Source organism: Mirounga leonina, unplaced genomic scaffold (assembly GCF_011800145.1).
Source record: "Mirounga leonina isolate KUSES-001 unplaced genomic scaffold, KU_Mleo_1.0 Mir_151, whole genome shotgun sequence".
NCBI lineage: Eukaryota > Metazoa > Chordata > Mammalia > Carnivora > Phocidae > Mirounga > Mirounga leonina.
Window position 1 is genome coordinate 10,537,498 of NW_023270377.1, and position 19,589 is coordinate 10,557,086.

The window sequence follows — 19,589 nt, forward strand, 5'->3', positions numbered from 1 at the left end:
CATATTGTAATGCCATAGGTGCTTATCAGGAATATGAGACATATAGATTTCAGCATAAAAATAAGAAAATAACACAGAAATAATGTATCATCATACTGTTTTCCAAATGGCACAGACACGGTGCAGTGATTATCATGGACGTGATACAGAAATCATCTAGTCCATCCTATCGCATCTTACAGGGTTGTTTAAAGGGAGGAGATAGTAGTAGTAGAGCATCACACACACTTTTGTCTTGGAGGTTTCACATAACAGCATAGTTTTCTAGGATATGATGCATATATTATGTAGCCTCATATGTGGTAATTGAGGAAACTCTCATAGTAGAGCATCACACATGATTTTCAAGAAGAGGATCTAGATGTCGTTGTGAAGAACATGATACAGACATAGTATAACACCATACATGTTTTTAAGGAGATAACACAGAAATAGCATAGCATCTTAATGATTGTCAGGGAGATGATGTGGTTATCAGAATATGATATAAGGTATAGCATCATGAACGGTTGCCAGAGAGAGGAGGCAATCAGAGCATAGCATCATCAATGGAGGTCAGTGAAGTGACACACTGTAACATCACATAACCTCATTAATTGTGGGCACAGAGAGCATAACATAGGAGCCTACCATGGAGATAACACACATGATAACCTCACACATAGCACTCAAGGAGATGACATTAAAGGATAGTGTGATAAGCAGACTTCAAAGATATAGTCTTATATCTTAACGTGGAATCATGAAGTTTTGTAAATGAAGGGATCCAGACATAGAAGACCTTGAAGACGTGTTTGTCAAGGTGATGAGGTAGAAATATTACAGCATCACACATAAATTTCTAGGAAATGGTGAAGGTATGGTAGAGTATCATACATGGTTATAAAGGATTAGATGAAAATATAGTGTAGCATCATACATGATTTTAAGGAGAATGACAAGGACTGTAAATTAAAACATAGCAGTCAGGTATATGATATAGACACAACGTAGCATCATACATGGTCATTAAAGGGATAACATAGACTTAGCACAGCTCCATACATGATCATTAGGTGGATGACACAGGGGTGGTGTAGAATTATCTGCAGTCTTCAGGAAGAGGACATGCAGTGTAGTGTAGCATCATACTTTATTATCAAGGTGATGACTCATAGAACAGCACCACACATGGTTGGGTGATGGCATGAGATGACATACTTCGTATAACATTACATATGCGTGCCAAGGAGATGGTGTAGATGGAGCATCCCATGTGGTTGTCAAGGAGATGATGCAGACACAGTATCACATGTGGTGGTCATGGATATGATATAATGACGGGGGGGCCAGTGAATGAGGCAGAAGTTGTGTAGCCTCTTACATGCTTGTCAGGAATACATAGTTATCATGAGGATGACCTGTTGTTTACTATCATAAATTATCATCCAGGACATAGTGTATATGTAGTATACCACTACAGATGGTTGTCAATGAGATGATACAGACATCACATAGCATTATATGGGGTTTTCAGTGAAATATCACAGATACAGTGTAGCATCACATATATTTGTCATCAAGATGAGTTCTAGTATCATGGCACACATGGTTATCAAGGAGATGATGCTGACATAGTACACATCATATGCAACAATCAAGGAGATGATATAGGTAGAGTGTAATATCATACATGGTTTTTAAGAAAATTCGAGTATGGTGTATTATCATGAATGGTCATCAGGATGATGATGATACATAATGCAGTATCTTGCTTGGTGACCCAGAGATGGAGTAGATATAGCATGTAACATGTGTCCTGGAGGGATGAGGTGGGCATAACAGAATAGCACACATGGCCAACAGGGAAATGACATAGATGCCTTGTAGCATCATCTGTGGTCTTCAATGAACTGAGGCACGCGTAGTGTACTACCAGCCCACAGTTACCAGTAAGATGCTGCAGACCCAGGGTAGAATCCTAAGTGGTAAGCAAGAACATGATGTACAGCATAGCATCACATATGTTCATCACAAAGATGTGTTACATGCAGCACACATGGTATAAAGGAGATAATGCAGATTTATTATAGCTCCATGGATGGTGGTCAGGTTGATGAGGTTGATGTGGTATAGCATAATGCATGATTAGGGCGATGACCCAGAATATACCATTATATGTAGTCACCCAGGGGATGTGAAGATGCGAAGGCCCAGTATAACATCAGATGTGGTTGTCAAGGAGATGACGCAGACATTATAACCTGTGGTTACCAAGGATGTGATACTGACAGAGAGTAATGACCAACATCACAGAGATGAGGCAGATGTAGTTTCTCTCACAGCTGGTCATCAGGTAGATGACCTACAGTGTAGAATTATACATGTTTATCAAACAACTTAAATATATGAACAGATGACCTACCATCGGCTGAAGCAGTTGCAATAAGTTTTCCAGTGTAATCAAAACAGCTGTCTAGTATTTCGTCATCGTGGCCTGTTAGCGTTGCCACACATTTTCCATTTGTGGCATCCCACAGCTACAACAGAAAAAGAAGGTGACTATGACTTCCTGTCTGAAGTGCAAAAATGGGAAGAAGTAGGCCTTATGACATACTTATGGCTAGCTGAATAACTGTGCCAAGATCATGTGTACAATTTTCACATGCTCCATTAAGTTTACATGGATTCATGACAAGAGACCACAGTCAACCGTCTCACAAGGCACACTTTCGACAAAGAGAAGACCAGAGACAGACATTTAGAATGGATAGTGCAAATCTGCCACTATATTAGGCAAGATCTCAAAGTGCACGCTTCACTGATTGGAGTGAAAATGTCCTCTTTTCATAAAAAGGTCATCGAATGATAAGGAGCTTGATCTGAAACTATAATGCTAGAGAATGAAAAGTGCATTAAGGTTGTAATACATCGGGTATGTAATCAGATATAAATTCCAGAGCCTAAGCTCTTAGCAACAGAAATTTAAAGGCAGGGAAATATTGTATTGAGCCTCCTTGAGATTCACTCTAATCAAAGTTTAACAAATGAACAGAGAGACATTAAAGAAAAATAACATGTCTTTTAAAATAAGATGTTGTGGGCGCCTGGGTGGCTCAGTTGGTTAAGCGACTGCCTTCGGCTCAGGTCATGATCCTGGAGTCCCGGGATCGAGTCCCACATCAGGCTCCCTGCTCAGCAGGGAGTCTGCTTCTCCCTCTGACCCTCCTTCCTCTCATGCTCTCTGTCTCTCATTGTCTCTCTCACAAATAATAAAATCTTAAAAAAAATAAAAAAATAAAATAAAATAAAATAAAAATAAAAAATAAAATAAGATGTTGTAATACATTTGATTCAATTAACATGGTTTCACTCTATCATAATTCTTTTAAACCTGGGGGATCAAAAACTTAACATTTAAAAATACCAATTATTTATAAATTAACATCCTAATTTTACAGCCCCTTTGAGATGAGGTAATGTTGCAAAGACTGTCCAACACAGTAAAAAGTGCACACAGGAGAACTGTAAAGCAAAGATATTTCTTGAGCTCACCATGCAGGTTTTGTCCATAGAGCCAGTTAATATCAGAGAGCAATCCCAGTTGAATAGAGCACTGCTAATTTCAGCACAATGCCCGATTAAGGTATACACCTTCCTACAAAATGGAAAGGATTCACACTGGTGAAAGACGCCTTGTTTCAGCATATGTGCACAAATAATTATGTCAAGCCCGTGGGTGTGAGAGTCAAAATTTTGTTTTTTACAACATAATATCTTTGATGACAAAGCAATGATAGTTGTAGTATAACTCAAAAACAGTCAACTAGACTACTAATTTCATTTCGGCAAAAATATACTTACATTTAAGAAGCACTCAAAAATAAAAACATTACTTAAGACTTCAGAAAGCCATGGGTAAAAAATAATACAGTTGGTCTGACATTCTGGAAGTATTCTTATACCAGACCAGTGGACCCCTTGGTAGTTCAGAAACTACCCATCAAGTGTCTGAAGGGCCCTTCCTTCTCCCTCATTTCTTGGTGTATCCATCTTGTAGTAACTCCTGGTACTTAGCCCCTCTATCAAGATGCAGGCAAGTCCAAGGTAGAGCTTTCCAACGCAAATAGTCTAATTTAGTTAACTTCTTAGCAACTAGAACCCAAAATAATTAGGAAGGAAATTGAAGTTGTTGGACTAAATTTAATTTGGAAAATTAGCCATAATTTTATTTACTCATGATATCCATGCCTGCCATAATGACAAGCCATTGAAATTTGATTACACAGTACATGGAACAAATAATAGCCATACACCCAGGCTATTGTTAACATTCTCCTTTTATGTTTCTGTGTGGCTCAGAATTCCAAGATAACACACATTTTTTTCTGGATCAGAAATATCATTAAATAATGAATTAATTTATTTTCGGTGCATCCTATTCCTATAGAGTCCAAAGCACAGTTAGTAGATACGAGATTGAACTAGTGAACAGCAAAGACAGTCTTCTTAACCCTCTGATCCAAATTAAAAAATCCTTAAAGACGGAAAATACCTTCCGGTATCAGCTTCCCACACTGCAACGGTATGATCAAAAGATCCCGTGATGATTCTGTTTCCCAAGGTGTTAAAGGACAAAGAGATGATTTCAGCTGAATGTCCCTAGAAAGAGAGTGGATATCATCATGCATTACCTGCATAAAAACAATCTCTACAAATGCACAGTGTCACAGTTTAAAAGAAAATGCGAGAAAAGGAAAAACTCTATAGGGAAAAAAGAGATTAGTAGTTGGCTGGGGGTGGTAATAGGGAGAGACCGCAAGTGGGCACAGGTATCTTTTTGGGGAAATTTTGAATACTAGAGTTTGGTGAAGGTTGCACAATTTCATAAATTTACTAAAAGTTGAATTATACACTAAATCAAGTCCATTTAACTTAGTAAAACTAAATAAAACTGGGTTTTGTTTGTTTGTTTCAGTGGATAGGAAGAGGACATGATTTCGGAAATCAGAGGGCTTCTTTCACATTGTCTTGAAAATAATTTTAAAAAGGCTGTATGCAAAAAAGAAAAAAAAAAAAAAAAGGCTGGCGCACCTGAGTGGTTCAGTCTGTTAAGGTTAAGTGTCTGACTCTTGGTCTTGGCTTAGGTTATAATCTCAGGGTTCTGAGATCCAGCCCTGCAGAGGGGGGTCCCCGCTCAGCAGGGAGTCAGCTTGTCTCTCTCTCTCTCTGCCCCTCCTCTTCTTGTCCTCTCTTTGTCTGTCTCTCTCTCTAAAATAAATAAATAAGTCTTTTATTTAAAAAAAAAAAAAGGCTGTAGGCTTTATGGGTTAACAATAGGTGATAGGCAAGTTTGTGAAATAAAGTTAACTTTAAAAAAGGATATTCTTATGATAATTTTTTTTAAAGATTTTATTTATTTGAGAGAGAGAGAGCACAAGAGCTGGGTGGGGAGGGGCAGAGAGAGAGGGAGAAGCAGGCTCCCCGCTGTGCAGGAAGACCAACACACAGGACTCCATCCCAGGACCCTGAGATCATAACCTGAGCCAAAAGCACCCCCTAACCAACCAAGCCACCCAGGCGCCCCTCTTACAATGATTTAACATTAAATAGGTTAAGAAATATCTGGCCTTTGGTCTGACTTTCACTTGGTCCCTATCTAGGGCCGATGCATCAAACATTCTGAGGCAATGGGAGGAAGCCCCTCTCTGCAGCGGACTCTGCTTGCAGTATATCCCTTGTTTCCCAAATTATTTTGGCAAATTAACATTACTTTTTTCAATAGTGAAAGTGTTCATTTGCACATCAAATTTCTGGTTGATTCTAAATGGCAAACATTAAATGTAGCTGAACATGAAAATTCCAAACACGCAAGACAAATGTGTCGTCTGGCGACAGACAGGTGTATCTGTGCCGAGGGAGAGACATCCTTTCCAAGAGCATTAGGCATCTGTCTAAAAGACGAGGTAGTGAAGAGGCAGTGACCCACAGAAATGATGAGAACAAAGATCAAAAGAGTATACTTATATTAATAAAGGTTGGCACTCTGAATTCAGAAAATCCCTTGGTGTTTGTTAAAAAGAGTGCTTTTTCTCTCTTTCTAGTCCTTTTTTTTTTTTTACTTTCTTAGGAAAAGCTCTCCTAGGAAAGGGGTCCTAATTTGAAATCCATTTATAATTTGAAAGGACAAAAAAAAAAAAATTGGATTTCCCACCCAGCTGTTCCCACTGATTGGCCCAGAGAATCCCCCTATGTGTGTCCAGTTGTTTGGGCTGGGGTGGGAAGAAGCAGAAAGAGCAGGTGGGAGGAAGGTGCTGGGCGCGTGGTAGGGACAGACAGAGACCCCCATGGAGATATACCACCAACTCTTGCTCTCTGGGCAGTGCCCTTTAGCCTTTTTCCTCCTGCCACTTACCCCAGGAGGCTTCTGAGACCGGTGGGTAGTGGAGGAGAGTGTTAACGGTTATCGTTTTAAGGAATCTTCTGGCAAGTTTCTCCAATTCTGCCTCTTCCAGAAAGTGCTAGCCTCCGCCTACTTGGCTTTAAGCCAGATGGATGGCACTAGGATTTAAGCTGTCCGTGGTATGGCTTACAGAAGGAAGCTAGTCAAAATAAAAAAGCCCATGTGGCCTCCTCAGCTCCCCCATCAAAGTCTTTAGGAATAGCCAGCAAACCAACTGGGACAACTCTTTTCACTGCAGTCTGAAAACCAATAGCTCAAAAATATCTTCTGACGTAGAACTCATTTTGTAATAAGAATATGAATAAAAACAAACTCAAATAATAGGCTTATGCTAAGCAATGGCTAGGGAAAATGCAAAACCCTCGAAGCTGGTGACATTATGCACATACTGTTAAAGTGAACACTTCCTCTCCATTCTGAATGTCCCACAGTTTGGCTGTTGTGTCCATGCTCCCAGTAGCCACCAATGTGCTTTGAGGATTGAATGATAAACACACCTGAATTGCAGGAAAGAGAAGAAATTTTAGAAAGATAAGAGTTTTGAATTGTTAATTTTGTATAGAAAAGCTTCAAGATGCAACCACCTTAGGTTCAGCCTAATTCTCTGCAGTGAGATACCAGGGTGGCATTTGGGTGGCCTGCTTTCTGCAGGTTGAATCCTGAAGCAAGAGGCTGCTTTGATCTAGACCACAGAAGAGCAAGAATAAAAGCAAACCCATCTCCTTTGAGATTCATGCTCTCTGGCTCCCATCTTCCTTGTTGTTAACCTCACAGTCCTTTCCATCCTGCTCCATCACCTGCCCAGGACTTTGGCTATTGGCTCACGGTCTCAATTCCATGTCCTAGCTGGCCTTCGTGTGAGCTGTCAATCCAGTAGCCCAGACCCATGACCCTAGACAACCTTTCATAATCACTTCTGTGGCCACACCCTGGACCTCAACGTCACATTTTCTAGAAAATTCACTACCCATACATCCATCTCTTGGTACAATTTCCCAATGCTTCCACTTTCATCCTTGCCAAGCCACCCCCAGGATATCTTCCATCTCACTGAGACCCCTGCCTTTTCCTGGCACCCCATCCTCATTCAACTGACACCCTGGAAGCATCATTCCTGCCAGCCTCCTCAATACCTTACTCCTTGTCTTTTCCCAGCACCATCCATAAGACTCCTAATAACTGTATCAAGCTGGCATTTCACGCACTCATTGGCCCTCCCTCACCACTCAGCTTAAGAAAACCACCTAGCAGATTACAGGTGTCGCTCATTCGGGCCTTCTGTCCTCAGCTGTGTCCTCAGCACCATTCTCTCCCTACTTGAACGTGCCTCTGGCCCTGTACATTCTCCCTTTCCCCACTCTTGCCCCCAGTCTGTCCTCATCCCTACCCCACAGATAACCTGGCCTCCTACTACTTCCCGGAGAAAACACCTATGGGGGGGACCTTGTTCACCTGGCCCTCACTTCCTTTCCCTTCAGTGTCAGGTGCAGAGGGATCCCTTTGCCCTCCTGAGACACCCTCCTCCCTGCACTCCTAGAGGAGACGTGCCCACTAATTTTTCCCTCCGTCTAGACTGGATGCCTCCTAGTGGCCTATAAATAGGCTTGAGCTCTTCCTACATAAAAATAAATCCTCCCTTGACTCTATGTACTCTTTTTTAGCTACCTTTTTTTCCTTTCACAACGAAATTCCTTGGAAAAATAGTGTGCCATCATCACTGCTTGCCCATGTTTGCCCATCCCCCACTACTTCAACTGCTGGAACCACTCTGGTTAAATAATCCAAAGGCTCTCTTGGTCACTCCATTTAACCTCCCTGATGCCTGCAGTGTTGACTCCTTTGTTCTCCATATTTTCTTCCTTTTTTTTTTTTTTTAAAGATTTTTTAATTTTTTTGACAGAGAGAGAGAGAGTGCGAATTTGAGTAGGGGGGAGAGGCAGAGGGAGAAACAGGTTCCCCATGGAGCAGGGAGCCCGACGTGGGGCTCCATCCCAGGACCCTGGAATCATGACCTGAGCCGAAGGCAGACGCCTAATGACTGAGCTACCCAGGCACCCTATTCTCTTCCTTCTTGATAACTTTGACAGTGCTCTGCTTTTTTTCTTTTACCTCCTATCTCTTGTTTGTATCTTTTGGAGAATTCTTCTCTTCTCCAGCTGCTCAAGATGCCATCACACTTCTCCCCATACTGACCCTTTTCCTTTCAGAAATTGCAATTCTCAGTGGTTCCCACGGCCACCCCGATGCCCGTGACTCAGGCACCCACGTCTCCTTCCCCGACCTTGTGCTTGGTTCAGCCCCAAAGGGCCTCTGTGTGGACATCACACAGGCAGCTTGGATCAATCTAAGACATGCAAGTCATATGACCACAAACCGGCTCATCTTTTTATATAAAGAACTGGTGAATGGCCCTGCCATTGTCTGAAGTCAGGGAATCACCCTGGGGCCCCTTTTCTCCTTCACACCTCACAGCTGCCTGGTAACCCCATCCTACTCCTCCACTCCAGCCTCTCTCGCATTCTCTTCACCTGCCTCACGACAGTCCTCTGTCATCTTTGCTTGGACTGCAACAAGATGGCCAGCTGGCCCCTACTTCTGATCTTACATCACGCTGCCACAAGAAGGATCTCCCCAAAGAGTAAAAATGACCATGCTACCTCCCACCTAAAAAGTCTCAACAGCACGGTGTTATCCACAGGATAAAGTCCAAACTCCTTAGCGCAGCATATGAATCAATACTGTGGCCTTGCCAGCCTTCCCCACTTCGATCATGCTCACCACGTGATATGGCTTTGAATGGGGTGCAGGGGCACAAGACATGGTGCCTTTAACCCAGGCAGCGGGACAGCACCAGGGATCCTTAGCCAGCACCTCTGACCATGGGCAGCAGGCAGCCCCCCGCCGCAAGTGTGTTGCCCAGCCCTTTTGACCTACTCTGTGCATGTCATCATGGGGGAATGTTGGCAAGTGCTGCTTTGGCCCATGGAGTCATCTGAGTCTGAAAGCACCCACCCCGGTTGCACACCTCCTCTGGGCATTGACCAGTGCAGCTCTCACTGCCGGGAGAATGTGCTATCTACCTGCACAGTCTTTCCTTAACACCCCCCTCCTTTGGAGGGTGACCACACTAAACCCCCCACCAACTCCTAGCACCCTACAACCCATCTCTGAACTTATTTACTGATGCCTCTACTCCCTCCACTGAACTACAAAATCCCTGCAGGACAAGAACCATGTGTGATTCTATCTGGTATGCCAAGCACACAGTCCAGCGCTCGACACATAGTCAATATTTAGTAAATACCTATTGGATTGATGTTGTTGACATCAAAGTCTTCCTCGGAACTACATATAAAGAAAACTTTTACAAAATTCCAAGGGAGTGTGAGAATGAGGATTATGTCTTTCTTACAACTTTGGACAAGTAACTTACTCTCTCTATACCCTGGCATCTTCAACTGTAAAATGGGGCAATATCTAGCTCCCAGGGTTGTGATGAGGTGCAACTAAGCTAATATATGTAAAGGGCTTATATATTAGCACAAAGCTGTCTTTTGTGCATATTGAATGCCATTTAATGGGTCAGTTATAATTTTGCAGTGCAGTATCCCCCAGTGGCTAGCAAAATATTAAACATAGCATGAGCCCTTATTGGATAAATACACCATGAATCCAAAAGATAAATATAAATAAATTTTACTCCTAAAATAAGCAGGCTGGTTATTTTTAAAAGCTATCATTTGTCCCATAGGGAGACAATTATCTCACTAATTGTTATAAGATGTAACACAGAATTGGCCAAGGGCAAGGTCTTCCCAATAGCAAAAGCTATTTAGAGTATCAAACTATTTATGCAAATTTGAGTTCTAATGATATCCAGAAAACAACCAGCCTAAATATTTCACATGATATAAAAAAGTTACTTTAAAAGCTATTCTAAGAACCTTATTCTTAGAATAAAGGATTCATCATCAGTCCTTTAAAAGCAAGTCACTGAAAAAGAAAAGGTGAGGTTGGATATTGTACTCAAATGTTTATCCTATTACATATCTTCTTAGTCAATGTAGGATATGGGTCTTTGACAATAACTGCAAGATATAAAAGCTCAAATAGTTTATATATTACATTAATACCTCCATGTAAAATATATACAAACTAAAAATACTGGATATAATTGTAAAATTGATCATAAAGGTAGAACCACTATTTGTATAATGGACTACTAAAAAGAAATAACAATGATGTATTGATGTAGGTCCATCAATTATAACAAATGTACAGGTTTGGTGGGGGATGTTGATAATGGGACATGTATGGGGCAGGGCAGGGAGTATTTGGGAAATCACTATACCTTCCACTAAGTTTTGCTGTGAATCTAAAACTGCTCTAAAAAATAAAATCTATTAAAAAGAGAGAGAAAGAGAAAAGGAAGGAAGGAAGGAAAGGAAAGGAAAGGAAAGGAAAGGAAAGGAAAGGAAAGGAAAGAAAAAGAGTAACATAAAAATATAATAAAATAAATATACTCACTATTTCTGCTGTATGACCTCTAAAGGTATGGTAACATTTTCCCGTTTCTGCACTCCATAGTTTACAAGTCTTATCAAAGGACCCAGTGGCAATTTTGTCACTAAGATTTAAAAAAAAAAAAATGTGGATTTTGAAAACAAATTCAAGCACAGTATATGATACACTGATTAAGACAAGAGATATTAATACATGGGTCTATCTACTCAGGAATTTACTTTGTTTTTAAAACAATAAGCAATCTGACATTTGTTTCAGTGGACAACAAAATTAAGGTCTAATTTTTCAATAGTATCAGTTTAAATGTTTAATTTTAAATATTTTACATTAAAGGTAAAATTTATGTTTGGGATTACAATAAGTTTTTAAATTAGCACAGTGAATATGGTACACAATTCAGTTTAGAAAATTCTTATCAAATGGAAATGAATAATGTGTGAGCTGCAAGGACACAGAAAAATTCTATTAGTAGGGCTAGGATAATGTTGAATTGAAAAGAAGAATGAAAAGATATAAATCCTATTAACCATATGGCTAGATAAGGTTTTGAGAACTTAGTGTCTCCTTGGGAAAATAATGCCAATATTACTCTAAAGCTAAGGTCCTTGAACAAGAGGGAGTGTCTAGAGAGGAAATACGGTAAAGACTAGTCCCTTTCAAACAAGAGGCTTCCAGTGTATACCGTAGAGCAGAGTTACAGTCAACATCCAACAGATTAGAGTAGGTTGGCCTGTTTAACCTTTGACCATGGAACTAAATCTTTTCCTTTACCGTTGACCCCTGTCTTTTACAGCAAGTCATCAAAGTGTTCACTAAACTGGGTCATCAATTACAGTGCAAGTTCATTGTTCAAAAGTGTGAAAGGTCTTAAGACCCCAAATACATATCATAAAGCAAATTCTATATGCTTGGTACAGTTGCAGAATTGATAATTTGCCCAAAATAACCCTGATGCCCTGTATCTCTCCTTTCTTCTCAGGCCACCCACATAGTGTTTCTGTGGTCTCTGATACTAAAGGGAGTGAGGTCCTTTCTGTCCATGCTCCGGGGACAGTTTGTTTTGGAGAATACCCACCCAACCCACCTAGAGCTTCCTAACACTCAAGACTGGTTATCAACCCAAAGTCTGCACTGGCTCTCTCTCCATCCAGTCTAGGCATTCCTCATCAGCTGCTGATGTCCACCAACTTCTGCCCAGACATGCTGAGAGCCCTGTGTGCTCTTTATTTACTCCTTCCCTCCATCTCCCAACCCTCTTGCCTCTCAAACATATTGTCTCAGGTTCCTGCTGTTTCTCGATTAATTCCTGTTTGATCACACACTGCTGTCTATATCCATATGCCACTACATGATAAAAGATAATACTGATTACATCTTTTTTTAGAATTACTTTATTGAATCAAAGCTTACTCCTGACCTAATGTATAGAACACACAAACACTAAACTGGCTGAAGTTCATCTCTCTCTCTCTCCCTCTCCTCTCTCTCTCTTATTTCTCTCTCTCTCTCTCACACACACACACACACACACACACACATTCCCTCTCATTCTTTGGTGGCTATCTTGAACTCATTCTGCTGAAACCCCAATGCCCCAAAATGCCATGGAAAAATGCTGCTTTAATCCATACATAAGTCATCAGACTATGTAATTGGACAAGCAAGTTTTTCATCAGGGGGTCTTGGTAGAATCCAATAAAAGGGCCAAAAGGTGAAGCATTTTTTACCTCTTTATCCCCCAAAAAACTATGTTCTCAGATAGGCATGCAAAAATATCATATCTTTTAAGTGGACTTTATAGGATATGGTATTATATTATAAAGAATATACTTTTAAAGTCCTTTAAATAACATTGCAATTAAAGTAGAAATTATACTAGAAGTAAAACATTATAATTTATAATGTCAATAAAATCTTTCTCTCCCACAGGTTGGTGCAATAAGGTATTATAAAAATTATCATTGTCTACAATGTAAAACTGCATATATCACAGTTAAATTTTTGGTAATGCAATTGGAATATTTAATCATTTTAATTTACCAATTAAGTTTGACTGTGCCATCACAATTACTGTGTTTTAAAAGTGTGTTACATTTTAAAGTGATATAATGACATTAGCAACCCACATATCAAGTTTTTAATATTTATGGTATAAAATTTCAACTCTTAAGTGCATCAAATTTTTATAAAATTCCCTTTATTGCTCCTACCACTATCCTACACTGCTTTCATCTTCTCCTGAATCTATCACTTTATCTGCCTCCAACTAATCTCCTTGACTCCTGTTTCATCCCACTCCAAACCCTCTGGTCCCTTGTCTCTGCCAGAACAGCCCTCCTGAAACAGCACTTTCACTGAGACCCTCTTTTGTTCACAAAGCTTTCATCCACAACTCGGTCCTCCAGAACAGAGTTCGAACTACACAGAATGTTCTGATCTTGCCCTCTTTTGTTTCTCACCAGGAAATGTCCACTAGGGAGCTGGGGGTGCTGGGTGAGCCAGATGAAGTCCCACCTAACCTCCAGAGCTACAGGGTGCCCTCACCTAGGATGTCCTCCCCTTCCATTTGTTTCATTTGTTGAGGAAGATGTCTTCCATCTTCCACGCTTCTGCTTGAACCCCATATCATCCTCAAAGTCTCTACCAGGAGAAATCACATGGATCTTTCTCCTTGCAGCAAACCATTGCTGTTTTGTTCTAGTCATCATAATACCTTATATTTATTGAAACAGCTTGGCAAATGGAAAAAGTCAAAGTGAGCCATCAAGAAAAAAGACACACATTAAAATTTTTTACTCAAATATGCAAGGCCAAGGCCTTTTCTTTGGCTAACCAGAGCTCGTTATTTGTCTTCCAGAAATCATATCCAACCTCTACCACTTCCAGTTCTTTTCTTAAAAATGGAATGAGAACATAAACATACTAGCAGAACAATCTGAATACAAAGGTTTTATAAATGTTTCAATGTGTTTTCTAATTTTTACATTGATCTCATCTGCAACTTCATTTAGTAGTAATTTTTTCAAAGATTTGCCTTATCTACGTTTTCACAAAAAAACAACAGCTTTATTTTCACACTCATATTTCATTAGTTTAAGCAATACTCAATTAAATTCTATAATTACAATTGAAAGCACATCCAACATAAGCAGACTGATGGACAAACACAACTAACTCTTGGTAAGTTTATGCCTAACCAGCGGGACAAGAAGCTGGGCATACCAGTGGGTGGCCCAGTGGGTGGCCCAGTTGCTTCAAGCATTCAGGGAGCAGAAGGATAGCTAGAGAACTAACTTAATCTGTTGAATCAGTTAACTAGAGGTTGGTTGAAAAATGCAATTATATTTTGTACTGTTAATGTAGCATGTTACTATACACATTTTTTCCTGCTAAAGGACTGTAAATTAACTTCTAAACAAGGTAGACCATGTTATGTGGGTATGTCACAGTCTCCAGAAACCATTGCTATAAACATCAGTAGGAACCCCCAAGGGAAGGAGCTCAGCTCTGCTTGAACTTGGACTCTCGCTCTCCTCTTTACTACTGTGTGATCCCGGGAAGGGTACTTGAACTTTATATACTTTATATGAGAACAGTAATACCTGTCCCAAAACTCCTTTAAGCACCGAAGAAGGTATTGAGAAGGCTTTCAAAGCACACATCAGGCACTTGACAAATTTTAGGTCTTTTTTTTGTTTCCTCCCCCAATAAACAGAGGGAGAAAAGAATAAACAAATTAATGGATTAATAAGGAATAAGTGAGTGAGTGAATGTCTTTGTACCCGTAAGGATTGTTGAATGCTATGGCATAGACCACATTCCTGTGGCCCTCCAGGGTGTGAAGCTCTTCTCCAGATGCAGTGTCCCAGACTTTACATGTCCGATCATAGCTTCCTGTGATAAAGCTAACACAAGGAATATACATGAATCACAAAGTGACAATAGCAGTGTGTTAATAAAGACCTCATTTTTTTTTACCCTCATGATTGTAAGCCCATTTATCTTGCTTTTTACAATGGAAACTGTGGATGCAGAACAGTTAAATTGGGAACAATATCCAAATCCTTTGATTAGAAACTTTCCAATTTATCCCTAACCCAAAAAGGAGTCACTAAATAAAATAGAGTAATACTGCCAATAATCATTCTTATAATATAAATAATTAATAGTTAAAGCGTTAATCAGTAACATTTTCTGAAACTCTAACATACCTCGATAAACAGCATCATTCTTCCCATTGGTCAGACCATAAAATCTTAGCACCATCCCTCCTCTCTTTCCCTCACATCCCACACACAATCTATTAGTAAATTCTGTTAGCTCAATCTCAAAATACACCCCTAGGGTGGCCACTTCTCATCAGCGTCCATCGCTTGCCTCAACAAATGAAACCATCTTATAATGAGTCTTGGCTCACACATGGCCCTTATAAGTCTATTTTCCACCCTGAAATTGGAGTTATTTTTCAGCCTTCCTCAGATGGCTTCCTAGCAATCTGGAGGAAGATCCAAACTTCTGCTCATGGCCCACAAGGCTTGCAACACTGGCTGTCTCTGGGACTTCAACTTTACCCCAAAGCACACCCTGTGCCGCCACATTGACCTCTTTGCTAGTCTCTGAGAAACTCATTTTTGTTTTCCTTTATTATACATGCTAGTCCTTCCACCCGTCTGGTTTACTGCCATTGCAAACCTGGAACATGACTGGCACACTAGTAAGTGTTGGATGAATATTTGCTTAAGATTTGCAATCCTTTTACATGACTATTCTACTACAGGAATAATTAGTATGTTGGCCTCTCAAATTTTAAAGTAAAATAATAGTATCTTAGTTATTCCTTAACTATTCCACTAGGAAAGATACTTGCCCAACACAGGGGGAAAAAATGCACAAAATTAGAAAGTCAGTCTCTATGTCAAGTGGGAAGGATAAAAGTTGAGCACAACTCCTGACATTGAAACCCAGATAAACGAAAGGGTCGACAAGGCAGTGTGTCTTTGATTCTTCTCTAAGCATTTCCTCTTAGCTTCTTCAGGGATGTAAATTGGTACAGTCATGATGGAAGACAGGATGGTGGTTCCAAAAAAAATTAAAAATAGAACTACCCTATGATCCAGCAATCTCACTTCTGGGTGCATACCCAAAAAGTGAAATCAGAATCTCATAGAGATATCTGCACTCCCATGTTCTTTGCAGCATTGTTCACAGTAGCCAAGATATGCAAACAACATAAATGTCCATCAAGGAATGAATGGAATATTATTCAGCCATGAGAAAGAAGGAAATGCTGCCATTTGCAACAACGTGAATGAACCTGGAGGACATTATGCTAAGTGAAATAATCCAGCCACAGAAAGACAAATATTGTCTGATCTCACTTATATGTGGAGTCTAAAAAAAAAGAAAGTCAAATTCATAGAAGCAGAGAGTAGAACAGTCGTCACCAGGGACTGGGGAGTGGGACAAATGGAGAGACGTTGGTCAAGGAGTATAACATTGCAGTTATGCAGGATGAGTAAGTCTAGACACACAATGCAGAGGCACGATGACTGTAGTTAATAATACTGGATTGAATACTGGAAATATGCTGAAAGAATGCATTTCAAGTGCTTTCTTCACACAAGGAGTGGTAACTGTGAGGAGGTAATATGTTAATTAGCTCAACTGTAACATTTACTTTACTGTGTATATGTATTTCAAATCTTGTCACCTTAAATATATACAAGTTTAATTTAAAAAAAGAAATTTTTATTCCTTGGTTGTTAAAAATTAGAAATAAAGAATAGAAATGGAAATATAGAAATAAAGAGGTGGAGCACAGAGGATTCTCAGGGCAGAGAAACTGCTCTGTGTGATGTCTTAATAGTGGATCCCTGTCATTATACATTTGTCAACCCTTAGAATGTACGAAAGTTAAGAGTGACCCTTAATGTAAACTACGAACTTCGAGTGATAATGATGTGTCTGTCAATGTAGGGCCATGAAAGAGGGAATCTGAGGGTGTGTGGAGACGAGGTGTACATGGCAAATCTCTGTACCTTCTGCTTAATTCTGCTATAAACCTAAAACCACTATAAAAAATAAAGTCTAATAATTTTTTAATAAATTTTTTTCATTTAAAAATTTTAAAATTTTAGGGGCACCTGGGTGGCTCAGGTGGTTAAGCACCTGCCTTTGGCTCAGGTCATGATCCTGGGGTCCTAGGACTGATCCCTGCATCAGGCTCCCTGCTTTGGGAAGAGTCTGCCTATCCCTCTCCTTCTGCCCCTCCCCACCCCTGCCCTGCTCGTGCTCTCTCGCGCGCGCACGCTCTCTCCCTCTCTCTCTCAAATAAATAAAATCTTTAAATAAATTAAAATTTTAAATAACTAAATTTGAGAACCTTACCATGAGCCTGATTTATTAAGTGCAACATTAGTCAATGGCAGTATATGTGCTCTGAGAACCTTCAATGAAAGAAAACACAATTTTGTTTTAAACTGAAAAAAATTAAGTTTAACTCATTAATTTTAACTTCAGACTAATGAAGACATTCAAGTTTGTCTTAATTATAAATAAATGGACAATAGTCACTATCTGAACAAATGGAAAAAAAATACATTGTGCCTTCTACCATTAAGACCAATAAGACATTTGATAGTTACAAATAACTGCAAAAACATAATTAGATCTGTGCTTTCCATGAATTTGCTTTTAAGATAATGTACTGCTATTAAATAAGATATCAAATAGCACTAATCTCTAATATTTTCTTTTAAGTACTGCACAAGGTTTTGTACATATGCATGAATAGTATATAGAGGAAATATGCCAAATATGTTTTAAATATAGATTTTACAATTAGTTATTACTTTTGGAATCTTAAAGCTCCTCTAGGGTCAGGGTATATCTTATCTTACTTATCTTTCTACATTGTCAAACACATGGTGGATGCTAAATATTTATCGAATGAACATACATAAATTGGATAGTCTGTTTATAGATAGAGTGGTGAGGGTGGGACAGTCTCAGTTATTTCTACTGCAGGAGTATAATTATTAATAGTGTCCCCTTTCACTATCAAAAATGTTCCCTCTGGAGGATAAATTACAAGGTCAGGTGATGTATAGAGTTCATATTTGAAGTTAAATAGTGCCACCTGCTGGAACAAAGAGATACCATAAGAATAATTCTTCATCTTTCAATAATACATTGAAGGGATGACTACAAAAGATTGAATATCTTGTATCAGATAGAATATGTCAAGTATATAAATAACAATTACATTTTCTTATAATTTTATTTAAATCATAAGAAGAAAATCAGTGTAATATGGAACAATACTAGAATAAACCACTAAATATTGTTAAATAATTAGGAAAAACTACAACTGTCCTGAATAAGTGACAATATTTGTGATATTTTTACTTATAGCAAAAGCTATAGAGAAAAATAGGTACATTTATACCGCATTAAAATTATTATATAAGTCATGTCAATAAATAATTTACTGAAATATAGTTTAGTTCACCTGGAAGCAGAAAATATTAAATATTGGTATACCATGAAATACAACTTCTTAATATTACTCCAACTGTAAAGAATTTTAAGTTTTCAATAACTTAAAACTACCTTAATGGTCATCCCTTAAATTTAACATTGTAAAGAACAGCCAAACTTACTACAAATCTCTCTTTAACTCCTCAAGAAATAAATGTTAGAATTTCATTCAGTCAGTCAACAAACAGATACTTGTTGAGACTTAGTCTTAGCAAATATATGTGAGGCACAGAGATAAAGAGGAAATATAATCTGTATTTTGTCTCAGATTGATAGGAAACAACTAATTCACTGAAGTTCTAGTTTTTTTTAATGCATGCATTACCTTAAAAAGATAAAATTTGTGGTTGCTGTGCTGTCTGAGTTTATCTTGTAATCTCTGTATTAAAAGCTTTACTTGATCTGATCGTGAAGCTGTGATTAGAGGCTCTGCTTTCTGTATCTCTTCTACTAAGGCATTGACATCAGTGCTGAAATTCACAAAAAAAAAAAAAGTTACTTTTTTCTACGCAAAAATTTGCATACACAGGCAATGCACGAAGAATTGCACTGCATTATGAAGGACATCTATAAAGTGTCAAAATGCCATCAGCTTTACTAAGAGATTTCTGGGGAAAAATACAAATCAATAAAGAAATCAAGCCTGCATGAAAGTGGCTCAGGTTCTTCCGAATGCACCGTCATAAACCGAGATTCTCCCATGGAAGGTGTGCAAGGATTCTGATTTGCTCACCTGAGAAGGCCAAGCGCATACTGGTTCTTCATGAGCTCTTTATTTTCTTCCTGTTGCTTTTGTCTCTTTAGTGAACATATACAGAATGTTCCTGGTACCACTATACTTTGAATCTTATATACACTCTCTTGTTTAATCCTGTAACAACCCACCAATTTAATGCTTTTATCATAATTATTTCAGAGATGAAGAAACTCAGGTTTGAAAAGGTTAAGTTTTAAATATTTTTTAGGGAATGAGAAAGCACCTAACCAAAAATGGACATTCAAAGAATGATGATGATTAATATTTCGTATGGACTATAACATCATTTTCCAAAAAAAAAAAAAAAAAAAAAAAAAAAGTCCCTAA

General features: G+C 38.9%; 1 protein-coding gene across 1 annotated transcript in view; it reads right to left on the bottom strand.

Annotated features, from left to right (window-relative positions):
• DAW1 (dynein assembly factor with WD repeats 1) overlaps nt 1-19,589 on the bottom strand; it is a 50,217-nt gene that overhangs the window by 10,095 nt on the left and 20,533 nt on the right. Inside the window, exons 3-10 of the mRNA XM_035006575.1 lie at nt 18,831-18,975; nt 17,354-17,412; nt 14,749-14,871; nt 10,970-11,069; nt 6,832-6,939; nt 4,535-4,641; nt 3,535-3,637; nt 2,405-2,519 (exon numbers count right to left, since the gene is read on the bottom strand). Coding sequence (XP_034862466.1) covers nt 2,405-2,519; nt 3,535-3,637; nt 4,535-4,641; nt 6,832-6,939; nt 10,970-11,069; nt 14,749-14,871; nt 17,354-17,412; nt 18,831-18,975 — 860 coding nt within the window. The remainder of the gene's footprint in view (nt 1-2,404; nt 2,520-3,534; nt 3,638-4,534; nt 4,642-6,831; nt 6,940-10,969; nt 11,070-14,748; nt 14,872-17,353; nt 17,413-18,830; nt 18,976-19,589) is intronic.